General features: G+C 45.2%; 1 protein-coding gene across 4 annotated transcripts in view; it reads left to right on the forward strand.

Annotated features, from left to right (window-relative positions):
* The window catches only part of lss (lanosterol synthase (2,3-oxidosqualene-lanosterol cyclase)), a 116,945-nt gene that overhangs the window by 5,116 nt on the left and 98,494 nt on the right, over positions 1 to 13,335 (forward strand). For all 4 annotated transcript variants that reach the window (XM_048534489.2, XM_048534487.2, XM_048534488.2 and 1 more), the window contains exons 5-6: positions 8,395 to 8,516; positions 12,129 to 12,225. In XM_048534489.2, the coding sequence (XP_048390446.1) occupies positions 8,395 to 8,516; positions 12,129 to 12,225 (219 nt within the window). The remainder of the gene's footprint in view (positions 1 to 8,394; positions 8,517 to 12,128; positions 12,226 to 13,335) is intronic.

Here is a 13,335-nt window from a genome sequence, read left to right on the forward strand (position 1 = left end):
AGCTACCCTCCCCATGCCCTGACAAGTGATCCTGTAGGAAGGAATTATCATTGTACCTTCAAAGGGACTAATCACCAGATTACTCCTAAAGCCACATAGTAGTAAATATAAGGATAGAAAAGTAGAGCAGATGAATGTGTGGCTGGAAAGAGAGTGCAGGAGGGAAGCTTTCAATTCCCGAGGCACTAGGATTATTTCTGAGGGAGGTGGGAAATGTACAAGTACAGGGAGGTTATATCTGAACAATGGTACCAAGATCTTTGCAGGAGGGATTCTATTACTGTTGGGCCAGATTTAAAGTAGGTTGACAGCAGTGCTGCCTCTGTATTGTTTTTCCCAATGCCCGAACCTCCAAGGTCTTTGTACAGTGGTGACTTCCGAAACCAGCAAGGAGATGGTATCCTGACAAGTAGTTTGGAGGGGAGAAACCTGTGATTGAATTAGAAATTAAAACTCTAGTGGATTATTCTGGATGGCAGAGGAAATACAAACTAAGTAAGGAAGAAGTGAGTTTAGCAAGGATAAACGGGATATATTTTAATGCAAGGAGCATAGTTGAATCAGGCGGTTATTGCTGTTGAAGAATGCAGTTATGACATTCACTTTTAAAATACTTACATGAATTAACTAATCGAGACGGCTGGGCAGGTGAAGTGTTGCAGCTATTGTATGTAGGAGCTGGCAGAAACTCAGACTGCAGGAAGGTTGAGTGAACTGACCACAGCAATTGTTGTTCACAGCGCCATTCAAGTAAAGGGAGGAAAGAGAAATAGAGTAATAATAGATTCTAGCATACATAGGTGAATAGATACTGTTCAGTGAGGGAAAGACAGACAGTCCAGAATGCTGAATTGTTTAAGAGATAACAAAGTGTGGAGCTGGATGAACACAGCAGGCCAAGCAGCATGAGAGGAGCACAAAAGCTGACATTTCGGGCCTAGACACTTAACAGAAAAGTGGGAGTGGGTTCTAAGAGGGTTCTAAGATAAATAGGGAGTGAGGGAGAGGCGGATCGAAGATGGATAGAGGAGAAGATAGTTGGAGAGGAGCAGACAGACAAGTTAAAGGAGCCTGTAGAGGTGAGTGTAGGTGGGAAGGTACGGAGGGGATAGGTCAGTCTGGGGAGGACGGACAGGTCAAGGGGGCGGGATGAGGTTAGGGAGGAAATGGAGGTGCGGCTTGAGGTGGGAGGAGGGGATAGGTGAGAGGAAGAACAGGTTAGGGTGGCGGGGACGAGCTGGGCTGGTTTTGGGATATAGTGGGGGGAGTGGAGATTTTGAAGCTTGTGAAATCCACATTGATACCATTGCGCTGCAGGCAATAAACAACTGCACCTCCCAGCTGCGAACCATTTCAACTCCCCCTCACATTCCTTAGATGACATGCACATCCTGGGCCTCCTACAGTGCCACAACGATGCCACCCGAAGGTTGCAGAACAGAAACTCATGTTCTGCTTGGGTGGCACGGTGGTTCAGTGGTTAGCACTGCAGCCTCACAGCAGCAGGGACCCAGGTTCGATTCCAACCTCGGGCGACTGTCTGTGTGGAGTTTGCACATTCTCCCCGTGTCTGCATGGGTTTCCTCCGGGTGCTCCAGTTTCCTTCCACAGTCCAAAGATGTGTAGGCTAGGTGGATCAGCCATGCTAAATTGCCCGTAGTGTTCAGGGGTGTGTGGGGTACAGGGGGATGGGTCTGGGTGGGATGTTTCAAGGGGCAGTGTGGACTTGTTGGGCTGAAGTGCCTGTTTCCACGCTGTAGGAAATCTAATCTGTAGGGAATCTAAACCCTGCAGCCCAATGATATCAATGTGGATTTCACAAGCTTCAAAATCTCCCCTCCCCACACTGCATCCCAAAATCAGCCCAGCTCGTCCCCGCCTCTCTTACCTGTTCTTACTCTCACTTATCCCTTCCTCCAACTTCAAGCTGCACCTTCGTTTCCTACCTACTAACCTCATCCCGCCCCCTTAACCTGTCCGTCTTCCCCAGACTGACCTATCCCCTCCCTAACTCCCCAACTATACTAACCTCTACAGGCTCTATCCCCACCCCTTTAACTTGTCTGTCTCCTCTCCACCTATCTTCTCCTCTATCCATCTTCAATCTGTCTCCCCCTCTCTCTCTATTTATTGCAGAGCCCTCTCCCCCTCCCCCTTTTCTGATGAAGGGTCTTGGGCCTGAAACATTAGCTTTTGTGATCCTGAGATGCTGCTTGGCCTGCTGTGTTCATCCAGCTTCACACTTTGTTGCCTCGGATTCTCCAGCATCTGCAGTTCCCATTATCTATGCTGAATTGTTTACCTAGTTTCATCTCTGCTGACCTGTAGAGGAACTTGGAGCGGGAGTGGAAAATCCAGTTGTCATTGTCCACAACAACTGGTATCAACAACATATGCAGCACTAGGAAAGAGACTGCTCTGAGGGATTACAAGCAGCTCAGGGTACATTAAAAGCAGCACCACAAAGTTCATATTCTCCAGGTTGCTAGCTGAGCAATGTAAAGATAGGTGTAGTGTAAATGGTGTAGGGCAGAAAACTAATAGCTCAGAGATTGGTAAGAGAGGAATGATTTCTGATTCAAGGCACCAGTACTGAGGAAAGCGAGAGCTGATTTGTTGGGATAGGGTTCACGTGAATCACACTGGGACCAGTTACCTGGTGAATTGTATAAGTATGATTGTAGATGGGCTTTAAACTGTTCAGTGATGGAGGTAGGATTTATTCAAAGGGAAAATTTAAAAAATCAAAATATACTAGAGAGCAGAGGTACAGGATAGTGAAGAAACACAAAGTAATGCAAGTGTATCAGGAAGGGGTAGACAATACATATGCCGAAGAGTGCAGGAGAATGTAGAAACAGAATGATCAGTAATTGTAAAAAGTCAAAGCCTTACGCTCTTTATCTGAATTCAGAGAGCATTGTGAGATAGATGACTTGATGGCATGAACAGAAATGAATTAATATAACTTGATAGCTATTAAAGAGATCTGGTTACAGAGTGACCAGGACTGGGAACTCATTATTCAAGGGTATTCAATGCTTCAGAAGAATAGGTAAAAAGGAAAGGAAGGTGGGGCAGCTTTGTTAATAAGGAAAGTTATCATTGCACTGGCAATAGTGATATAGGTGCCCACAAAACGTTATTTCACAAGAAAGGAGCTCACAGTATTTCAAAAGAACATAAATAGGAGTAGAAGTAGGCCATTCAGCATCTTGTGCTGCCTCACTGTTCTGTAACAGCATGGCTGATCTGCCCAACCTTCAATTCCAGTTTTATGCCAGCTCCTCACAGCTATTAACTTCTCTTTTTCCAAAAATCTGTCTACGCCTTCTTTAAATACATCCAATGATCTGTACAGGGTGTTGGTGAGGCTACACCTGCGGTACTGTTTACAGTTTTGCTCCCTGTATTTAACAAAGGATACGTCACCATCAAAGGCAGTTCAAAAGAGATTCACTAGGCTGTTTCTGGGGATGAAGGATTTGACTTATTGAGAACGGTTGAACAGGTTGGGCCTTTATTAGTTGGAGTTTAGAAGAAACATACAAGATTCTGAGGGGACACATAAACAGAAATTGTTGGAAAAACTCAGCAGGCCTGGCAGCATCTGTAGAGAGAAATCAGAGTTAACATTTCACTTCGAGTGACCCTTTCTCAGAATATTCTGGGGGATCTTGACAGGGTAGATGTTGAGAAGATGTTTCCACTTGTGGGGAGTCTCAAACTAGGAGGCCAAATCAAGGGAGACTCATTTAAAATTGTGAAGGAATTATTTTTAATTTGGGGCTAATGAATGTCTCTGGAATTCTCCACCCCAGAGAGATGCAGAGGATGGATCACTGAAAATATTTAAAGAGACAGTAAATAGATTTTTGAAATCTCAGGAATTGATGGCTGTGCTGACCTGGCACAAAAGAATAAGTGAGACCTAGGACAGACCAGCCATGATCTTGATGCATGATGGAGTAGGCTTGAAGTGCTAAACGGCCTGTTCCTGCTTAAATTTCATAGGCTGTTTCCCTGGAATAAAACAGATGAATTGAAAGCACAGATAGGCACATGGGTGTAATATTGTAGCTATGACTGAGACTTGGCCAAAAGATGGGCAGGATTGGCAGCTCAACGATCCTGGTTATAAGATATTCAGTCAAAATAGAGGAGGTTAGAAGTTGGGAGAAGTCATAATATTGATCAAAGTATTTTATAGAAGTGAGAGGGATGATATCTTGTAAACATCATTAAATGAGACTACTTGGGTCGAAATATACAGATACTAAAAAAGTAACCAGGCTGTTGAGTATGTACCCTCGGCCCCAAACGTTCAGGGGGAGAGAGAGCTGATCAAATATGAAATTGAATTTCAGACAAATGTAGGAATAATAAGCCAGTAATAATAGGGAATTTTAACTACCAAATATTAACTGGAATAGCTTGTGCCAAAAGTACAGAGAGAACAAAATTCTTAAATTGCATCCCAGAAATCCTTTTCAGCTGGTATGCACAAAGCTCAACAACGGAGGGGAAGTTTCTGGACCTAATATACAGAACTGAGATCAGCCAGATGGCAGGCATATCAGGAAGGGTACATTTTGGAGATTGTGATAGTAACTCAGTTAGCTTTAGGATACTTACAGAAAAAGATTCGGACAGGCTGAGAAAAAAGGGTTCCAAACTGGGGAAAGGCTAACTTTACTAAGATAGGATATAGTTTGCCCCCTGGTGTAGCTAATGTGTCTTAGTAGTGGGAGGTATTCGAAGGGGAAAACATCTTCTGTAAAGACAAGAAGTGGGACGAAAATTGGAGAAATCTGTTTCAAGTGACAGAAAGGGTGGAGTTAAGACCAAAAAAGGGAAGCAATGGCAGACGCAGAGGGCTCAGTACAGCAGAATCCCTTAAAGGAGTGTAAAGAGTACAAGGGGAAAACTTAAAAAGAAAATTTAGGGAAATTGAAAGACTGCATGAGAAAACATTTGTGGGTCGAATAAAGAAAAATCCAAAATTTATAATGAACGAGAGAATAATAAGGGAAAGAATAGAAACTATTGGGGACTATTGAGATAGACTGTGGATCATGAAGACATAGGATCTGACTTAATGAATATTTTGCATTGGTCTTTACAATGGAAAAGGATTATGCAGGTACAGATATCAGGATGGAGGACTGTGACATGCTCAAACAAAGTAAGAGTGAGGAGGTACTCGTGGGGTTAGCAACTTTAAAGGTGCTTAAATGTGCAGGCCCAGATAAGATGTAAGGAGGCATCGGAAGAGATATCATGGACTCTACTGTTTTGACAGCAGCCTCAAGGTTGCGAATTGAACATCTCAGCAGCACAATCACGGAGAAATCACGGAGAGAATTTACTTTGACAACTCTGCTTCTTCATGAGATGGCTTCTAATTGAAAATGAACATAAAAGCCGTTTGTCCTAAAAACTCAGATAACAAGGTGTATAGCTGGATGAACACAGCAGGCCAAGCAGCATCAGAGGAGCAGGAAAGCTAACGTTTCGGTCCTAGACCCTTCTTCAGAAATGGAGGAGGGGAAGGGGATTCTGAAATAAATAGGAAGAGAGGGGGAGGCGGATAGAAGATGAATAAAAGAGAAGGCAGATGGAGATGGAGACGAGACAGACAGACAGGTCAAAGAGGCAGGTATGGAGCCACTGAAGGTGAGTGTAGGTGGGGAGTTAGGGAGGGGATTTGTCAGCCCAGGGAGGACAGACAGATCAAGGGGCAGGATGAGGCTGTTAGTTAGGAGATGGGAGTGGGGCTCGAGGTGGGTGGAGGGGATAGGTGGGAGGAAGGACAGCTTAGGGAGGCAGGGACAAGCTGGGTGTTTTTGGGATACGGTTGGGGGAGGGCAGACTTTGAAGCTTGTGAAGTCCACATTGATACTGTTGGGTTCCCAAGTGAAGTATGAGGTGCTGTACCTGTAACCTTCAGGTGGCATCGTTGTGGTACTGCAGGGAGGCCCAGGATGGACATGTCATCTAAGGAATGGGGGGGGGGCGGTAGTTGAAATGGTTCACGACTGGGAGGTGCAGTTGTTTGTTGCGAACCAAGCATAGGTATTGCGCAAAGTGGTCCCCAAGCCTCCGCTTGGTTTTCCCGATGTAGAGGAGGCCACATCTGGAACAACGGAGACAGTATACCACATTAGCAAATATGCGGGTGAACATCAGCTTGATGTGGAAGGTCTTCTCGGGGCCTGGGATGGGGGTGAGGTGTAGGGGCAGGTTGCAGGGAAAAGTGCCGGGTGTGGTGGGGCTGGAGGGGAGTGCAAAACGGACGAGGGAATCACGGAGAGAGTGTTCCCTCCAGAAAGCAGATAGGATGGGGAATGGAAGGTGCATGGAAGGAAGTGTATTCTTGGTAGTTGTGGGAGTCAGTAGGCTTGAAATGGATATCGGTCTCCACCTGGAAACCAATATCCATTTCATGCCTACTGACTCCCACATTCGAATACACTTCCCACCCACCTTCCTGCAAAAATGCCATCCCCTGTTCCCAAATCCTTTACCTCTGCCACATCTACTCCCAGGATGAGGCATTCCACTCACGTGTATCTCAAATGTCCTTGTTTTTCAAGGACCGCGATTTCCCTTCCCTCAGTGGTTGAGAACACCCTCCACCGTGTCTCCCACATTTCCTGCAACTTATCCCTCACACCCCTTCCCCGCAATAATTACCAAGACAGAATCCCCCTCGTCCTCACGTAAAATTCCACCAACCTCAGTATCCAACGCGTCATCCTTTGACACATCCATCATCTGCAATCCAACCCCACCATCAAAGACATTTTTTCCTTCCCCTACCTTTATCTGCTTTCCGGAGGGAACGCTCTCTCCATGACTCCCTTGTCTGCACCACACTCCCCTCCAGCCCCACCACACCCTGCACTTTTCCCTGCAACTGCAGGAAGTGCTCCACCTGCCCCTACACCTCAACCCCATCCCAGCTCCCGAGAAGACCTTACACATCAGGCAGCTGTTCACCTGCACATCTGCTAATGTGGTATACTGTATACATTGTTCCAGATGTGGCCTCCTCTATATCAGGGAAACCACACGGAGGCTTGGGGACCGCTTTGCGGAACACCTACACTTGGTTCGCAATAAACAACTGCACCTCCCAGTTGCGAGCCATTTCAACTCCCCCTCCCATTCCTTAGATGACATGTCCATCCTGGGCCTCCTGCAGTGCCACAACGATGCCACCCGAAGGTTGCAGGAATAGCACCTCATACTTTGCTTGGGAACCCTGTAGCCCAATGGTATCAATGTGGTCTTCACAAGCTTCAAAATCTGCCCTCACCAACCATATCCCAAAACCAGCTCAGCTTGTCCCTGCCTCCCTAAGCTGTCCTTCCTCCCACCTATCCCCTCCTCCCACCTCAAGTCCCGCCCCCATCTCCTAACTATTAGCCTCGTCTCGTCCCCTTGACCTGGCCACCCTCCCTGAACTGACTTATCCCCTCCCTAACTCCCCACCTACACTCACCTTTACTGGCTCCACCCCTGCCTCTTTGACCTGTCTGTCTCCTCTCCATCTACCTTCTCCTTTATCCATCTTGTATCTGCCTCCCGCCTCTCCCTATTTATTTCAGAATCCCCTTCCCCTCCCCCATTTCCGAAGAAACGTCTAGGCGAAACATCAGCTTTCCTGCTCCTCTGATGCTGCTTGGCCTGCTGTGTTCATCCAGCTCTCCACTTTATCGCTGATTCTCCAGTGTCTGCAGTTCCTACTGTGTCTGTCCTAAATACTCATTCGTTCTTGACGATCAGGAAAGGGAACTGGCTGCTCAACCTGGACTGTGATCAACATGTACCTCTGGTCTTCTGCTAATCCAAAAGTGTAAAACTGCAGATGCTGGGAATCTAAAATAAAAGAACAGGGAATGCTACAGATACTTAGCAGGCCAGGTAGAGATTTGTGGACAGTGGCAGAGTTAATGTTTCAGCTTGATGAAGTTTCATGCCCTGTTCTAACACAGTCCTGGGTTGTCAGGCCAGCTTGGCGTGCGCAATAAATGCCATGTTGCCAAATATACTCCAGACTTGAACAACTCCAGCCGGGGTTACTGACGAATGCAGACTGAAGCCTTTCTGTTGTACATTGCACGATTGGAGTTAATCCTAAAGGAAGATGAGCTGTTGATTCTTTGTCGTACTAATTCCATTGAAGTTTCTGACTTATATTGACTCTGCTTTGCAAATAGATTGCCAAAACCTTCAAAATTCTTCAAAACCTGTCACACTTTTACCAATGCCAGTATCACTGTTGGTACTAAGAGGTTAATGATATAGATGTTACTTCCTTCATCTCAACTGTTGTGCACTTTCCTACGTCCTGAAGCCAAACGTTGACACATTTGATCCTAATCCTAGGCATGTGGAGGACAAGTCAACAGTGTTTGGAACAGCATTGAATTACGCAGCCTTACGAATCCTTGGTGTTGGACCAGATGACCCTGACCTGGTGCGGGCAAGAAATAACCTTCATGATAAAGGTCAGGCTTCAAATAACTAATCACAGTGTGCAAGGAACTTTCTTTTTGTTGAGGGTTTGTAGCTGCCTTTGCTGAATGGGTTACAAATGTTAGGAAGATTGCTCAGTAAAAATAAAATCTCTTCAAACTCTTGACAGTCACTTCCCTAATTAACTTGGTATAATAAAATGACTTAAATCATGAATTTGAGAAAAGCAACAGTGGATACAAGTTGGCTCCAGCAACAATGACAAACAGAAATAAAGAAGTTGTGTGTCAAACTGAACATCTCAAGGTTTTCTAGAAATTGAATGTAGCTCGAAGTAGCACATTCCATGATACATCTGATTTGTCAAATGCTGATGAGCTAAGAACAGACAAAGAAATGATACCAACAGGAAGCAAAAGATGCCAGGAGATTAGAATGGAGTAGCTCCGCACAGGAAATAGACAGACAGAGGGCGAGAAGGAGTGCGAGGGAGGGAGGCTACAGGGCAGGGCCAGCCGATGGAAGGATGAGAAAAGGGGGAGCCTGAGGGGAGGCAGAGGTGCAGCCTCCATGGAAGTTTGGGACCAGGAAGGGTGAAGGTTGGTGTGAAGTGGTGTATCAGGGTTAGAGAGTAGTGGAAGAGGTATTGGAGCATGGAGCTGGGAGTTTGGAGGAGGGAATGGGAAGGGACTGTCCTCCTGGATGTAACGAGGGACAGTGCTGTGACTGTGATGTGGAGCAACACTGGAGCAGGAAAGCTGATATTTTGGGCCTATACCCTTCTTCAGAAATGGGGGATGGGAAGGGGGTTCTGAAATAAACAGGGAGAGGGGGGAGGCAGGTCGAAGATGGATAGAGGAGAAGATAGGTGGAGAGGAGACAGACGAGTCAAAGAGGCAGGGATGGAGCCAGTGAAGGTGAGTGTAGGTGGGGAGGTAGGGAGGAGATAGGTCAGCCCAGGGAGGATGGACAGGTCAAGGGTTAGGATTTTGAAGCCCCTTTTCCTATAACATCCCAATACCAGCCCACCTTGTCCCTGCTTCCCTAACCTGTCCTTCCTCCCACCTCAAGCCCCACCCCCATCTCGACCAACTAACCTCATCCCGTCCCCTTGACCTGTCCGTCCTCCCTGGACTGACCTATCTCCTCCCTACCTCCCCACCTACGCTCACCTTTCCTACAAGATCTCAGTTATCCTCGGAGAATGTAGTTCAAGCAACGCCAGCTGGAAGCAGATCAGCTCAACCTGCAATGTCGCTCATGTCTCATAGAGTGACTGGACACGTAAGTGAATTTTCCATTACAAATGAACAAAAAACACAACACTATTACTTCCACAATAAAAATGCCCCTAACTCCCCTCTAACAATCGATGCATGCCATCCATGAAATGTGCCAGTAAAATTCACCCTCTGACTGCAAGATTAATTATCACCAGTTAATGATGGCGAATGTTTAAATAATGTGAAGTCAATGTAACGTGAAGTATTTACAAGTAAAATTTCACTTGAAATACACTCTTAGCACATTTGTACTCTCTCAGGCTTTGTGTGAACAGCCGTAGAGTTGGGCAGAGAAGCTGTGACTGTGATGTGGAACATCCTGTCTGTCCAGGAGGCTGCTATCTAGCCCACCTGCAGCTAGTGCATGAGCAACTGATGATGGCTTCAGCATGGAATAGCTTTTCCAAACTGTGTCCCCTGAAATTTAGCAGCAGTTTAAATTTTAGCTGAAACTTCGTGAGGACCACGAAGTATAAGACTTTGGTTCGGCCACATTTGTATACAGTTCTGGTCGCCACATTACCAAAAGGATGTGGATGCTTTGGAGAGGGTGCAGAGGAGGTTCACCAGGATGTTGCCTGGTATGGAGGGTGCTAACTATGAAGAAAGGTTGAGTAGATTAGGCTTATTTTCATTAGAAAGATGGAGATTGAGAGGGGACCTGATTGAGGTCTACAAAATCATGAGGGGTATAGACAGGGTGGATAGCAAGAAGCTTTTTCCCCAGAGTGGGGGACGCAGTTACCAGGGTCATGAGTTCAAAGTGAGAGGAGGAAAGTTTTTAAGGGAGATATGTGTGGCAAGTGCCTTACGCAGAGGGCGGTGGGTGCCTGCAACGCGTTGCCAGCGGAGGTGGTAGACGCAGACACGTTAGTGTCTTTTAAGATGTATCTGGAAAGGTACATGGATGGGCAGGGATCAAAGGGATATAGACCCTTAGAAAATAGATGACAGGTTTAGACAGAAGATCTCGATCAGTGCAGGCTTGGAGGACCGAAGGGCCTCTTCCTGTGCTGTATTTTTCTTTGTTCTTTTTTCTTTGACCAGTATTAAGTGAGAGAATGGAATTGACATTGTCTTCCTATTCGGCTGTCAGGAGCAAACACTTTAAAATTCCACCTTCCCCCAGCTCATTCTTTCCATGGGCTCCATTACCTAATCCCTAGGCCCTTCTTTCAGCTGCATCCCATCCCACCAAACTCTGAACCAACCCGGTTTCATGAATGGGAATGTCTTATTTTGCTTCAATAGAATTCCTGCCTCCTGTGATTCTGCAGATATGACTGACCCATCAGTGCTCTTCAACTCCTGCTCTATCTGTCTTTCCTTTCAGTCCTTATATATCTGTCTTTCTTCAGCTCTATGCCATTCTCAAAATCCTGTTTTCACATCTTGTCAGTCCCAGCTGATCAGAGCACTGAGACCATTGTGGCCAAAGTAGGCCAGTTACATGCTCTCTTATTAAAACTTTGGTTTGTTTTTACTTGTCCCCTTTCTGGCTCTGAAGCATTTGAAATGATCAGCTATGCCATCCTCCAATGCAATTCTCTTTACCATGGTACTGTTCATTTCTACTTGCCTAGACACAGCCAGTATTTCCCTGGGATTGTCCTGCATCTTTTCTTTTCACTCACGTACATGCCAGTCCTCAAGTGATGGTCCACAAGTATAAAGTGAGACTTAGTTTTGATCAACACCCACTCTATTTTTGGGTTCTTGAGTTTTCTATTAGCAATTATCGAGTCCAGCATTAAAATTGTGGTGCAGAGCCTCTCTGGTAACCTTGTTGTGGATGCTGTTTTCACCTTTCCTGGGTTCAGGTCTACTCACAGACTAGGTTATGTGTGAGCTAGTTTCCTTCAGAATATCATCAAGAACCAAAACAGCTTGCAGCTGTGTTTTTACCAGTGTTCTGTAGCTAAGTTACTCTGAACAAAACTTCTCCAACCTATTTTGGAGCAAAATTGAATTTCAAAATCTGCATCCTATCCAACACCTAACCTGCTTAGTTTTTCTTCTGTGTTAACAGTGGACTCTGCAGCAAGATTCCTCCTGCTGAAATTTTTATTCATGCTTTAATCCCTTTCATTTTCGCTTTCTCCATTAATTTATTGTCCCCTTATTCTTGCTGATCATAAAATGAAACCTGCATAAATCTGAGAGGAGGAACCGTCGATGCTGGAGTCTGAGGCCAGGCGACATCAGAGGAGCAGGAAAGCTGACGTTTCGGGACCTGAAACATCAGCTTTCCTGCTCCTCTGATGCTGCCTGACCTGCATAAATCTGTGGTGTGTGAAATGCTTTGTAATCATACCTACAAATGTTTACCAAAGACAAGTAATCATCTACAATGGATTTCAGGTGGTGCTGTCGGAATCCCATCCTGGGGTAAATTCTGGTTGGCAATTCTTAATGTCTACAGCTGGGAAGGAATGAACACCTTGTTTCCAGAGATGTGGTGAGTCCTGATCAGCAACTGAACTGCTCAACGGCTCTGAGAACTCTCATTTGCTTCTGAGGAAGGATCATTCAACCAGAAACATTTCTCTCCACAGATGCTGCCTGACCTGCTGAGCTTTTCCAGAAATTTCTATTTTTGTCTCTGATTTACAGCATCCACAGGACTTTTGATTTTTATGTGCATAATGGTTCATGCTTCTATGGCCACTTTGAGAACAGCAGAAAAATGCAGTGAAGAAAAAAAGCAAAATGAGGCAATCTCAGCCTTAGCATGAAACAAAGTTGGGTGAAAGCAAGAAAGGGTTTCTAGTTCCTTCATAATTATATGACATCTCTAAAAAGGGAAGATGTGATGTTCAATTAGGCTAAGTGTAACGAAGCAGGGTAAGTAAGTTAGAAGAGCACTTGAAAATAAGGAACTTTCTCAAATTAAAATTGATAATCATAGATACTCCTGAGATAAAAGCACAAACTGCTGCATAACTCAGCAAATCTGGCAGCATCAATGGAGAGAGGAACAGAGTTAATGTTTTGGGACTGCTATGGCTTTTTCAGAATTGAAACAAGCTGGAAAATGTTTTTTTTTTAGTGCTGATAATGAAGGAGGAGTAGGTGGAACAGATGGTGAGGGCACCCAAAACAAAAGTCAAAGGGTGTTGTTAATGGTGGTAAAGGAAAGATAGCGACGTAAAATGGGTGTAAATGTTAGGTGTGAAAAGGAGAAAATGGGTCCAGGAGATAACAAGGTGTGGAGCTGGATGAATACAGCAGGCCAAGAAGCATCAAAGGAGCAGGAAGACTGATGTTTCGGGCCTAGACCCTCCTTCAGATTTGCTGAGGGGGGAAAAAAAAGTACAAAGAAGTTATGAGTTGGTAGTGGGGGGAAATTGTGTAATGAAAATAGGGAACAGAAGTCATGTTCTGAAAATGTGGAACTTCATATTGAGTGCAAAATGCTGTAAAGTGCCCAAGCAGAAAATAAGATAGTGTTTCTTGGGATTGTGCTGAACTATGTTGAAACATTACGGCAGTTCCAAGACAGAAATGTTTGCGTGGGAGCAAGATGATTTTTTTAAACGGCAAACACCTGTAAGATTGATCTCATTCT

The sequence above is a fragment of the Stegostoma tigrinum genome, chromosome 7 (genome assembly GCF_030684315.1).
Source record: "Stegostoma tigrinum isolate sSteTig4 chromosome 7, sSteTig4.hap1, whole genome shotgun sequence".
NCBI lineage: Eukaryota > Metazoa > Chordata > Chondrichthyes > Orectolobiformes > Stegostomatidae > Stegostoma > Stegostoma tigrinum.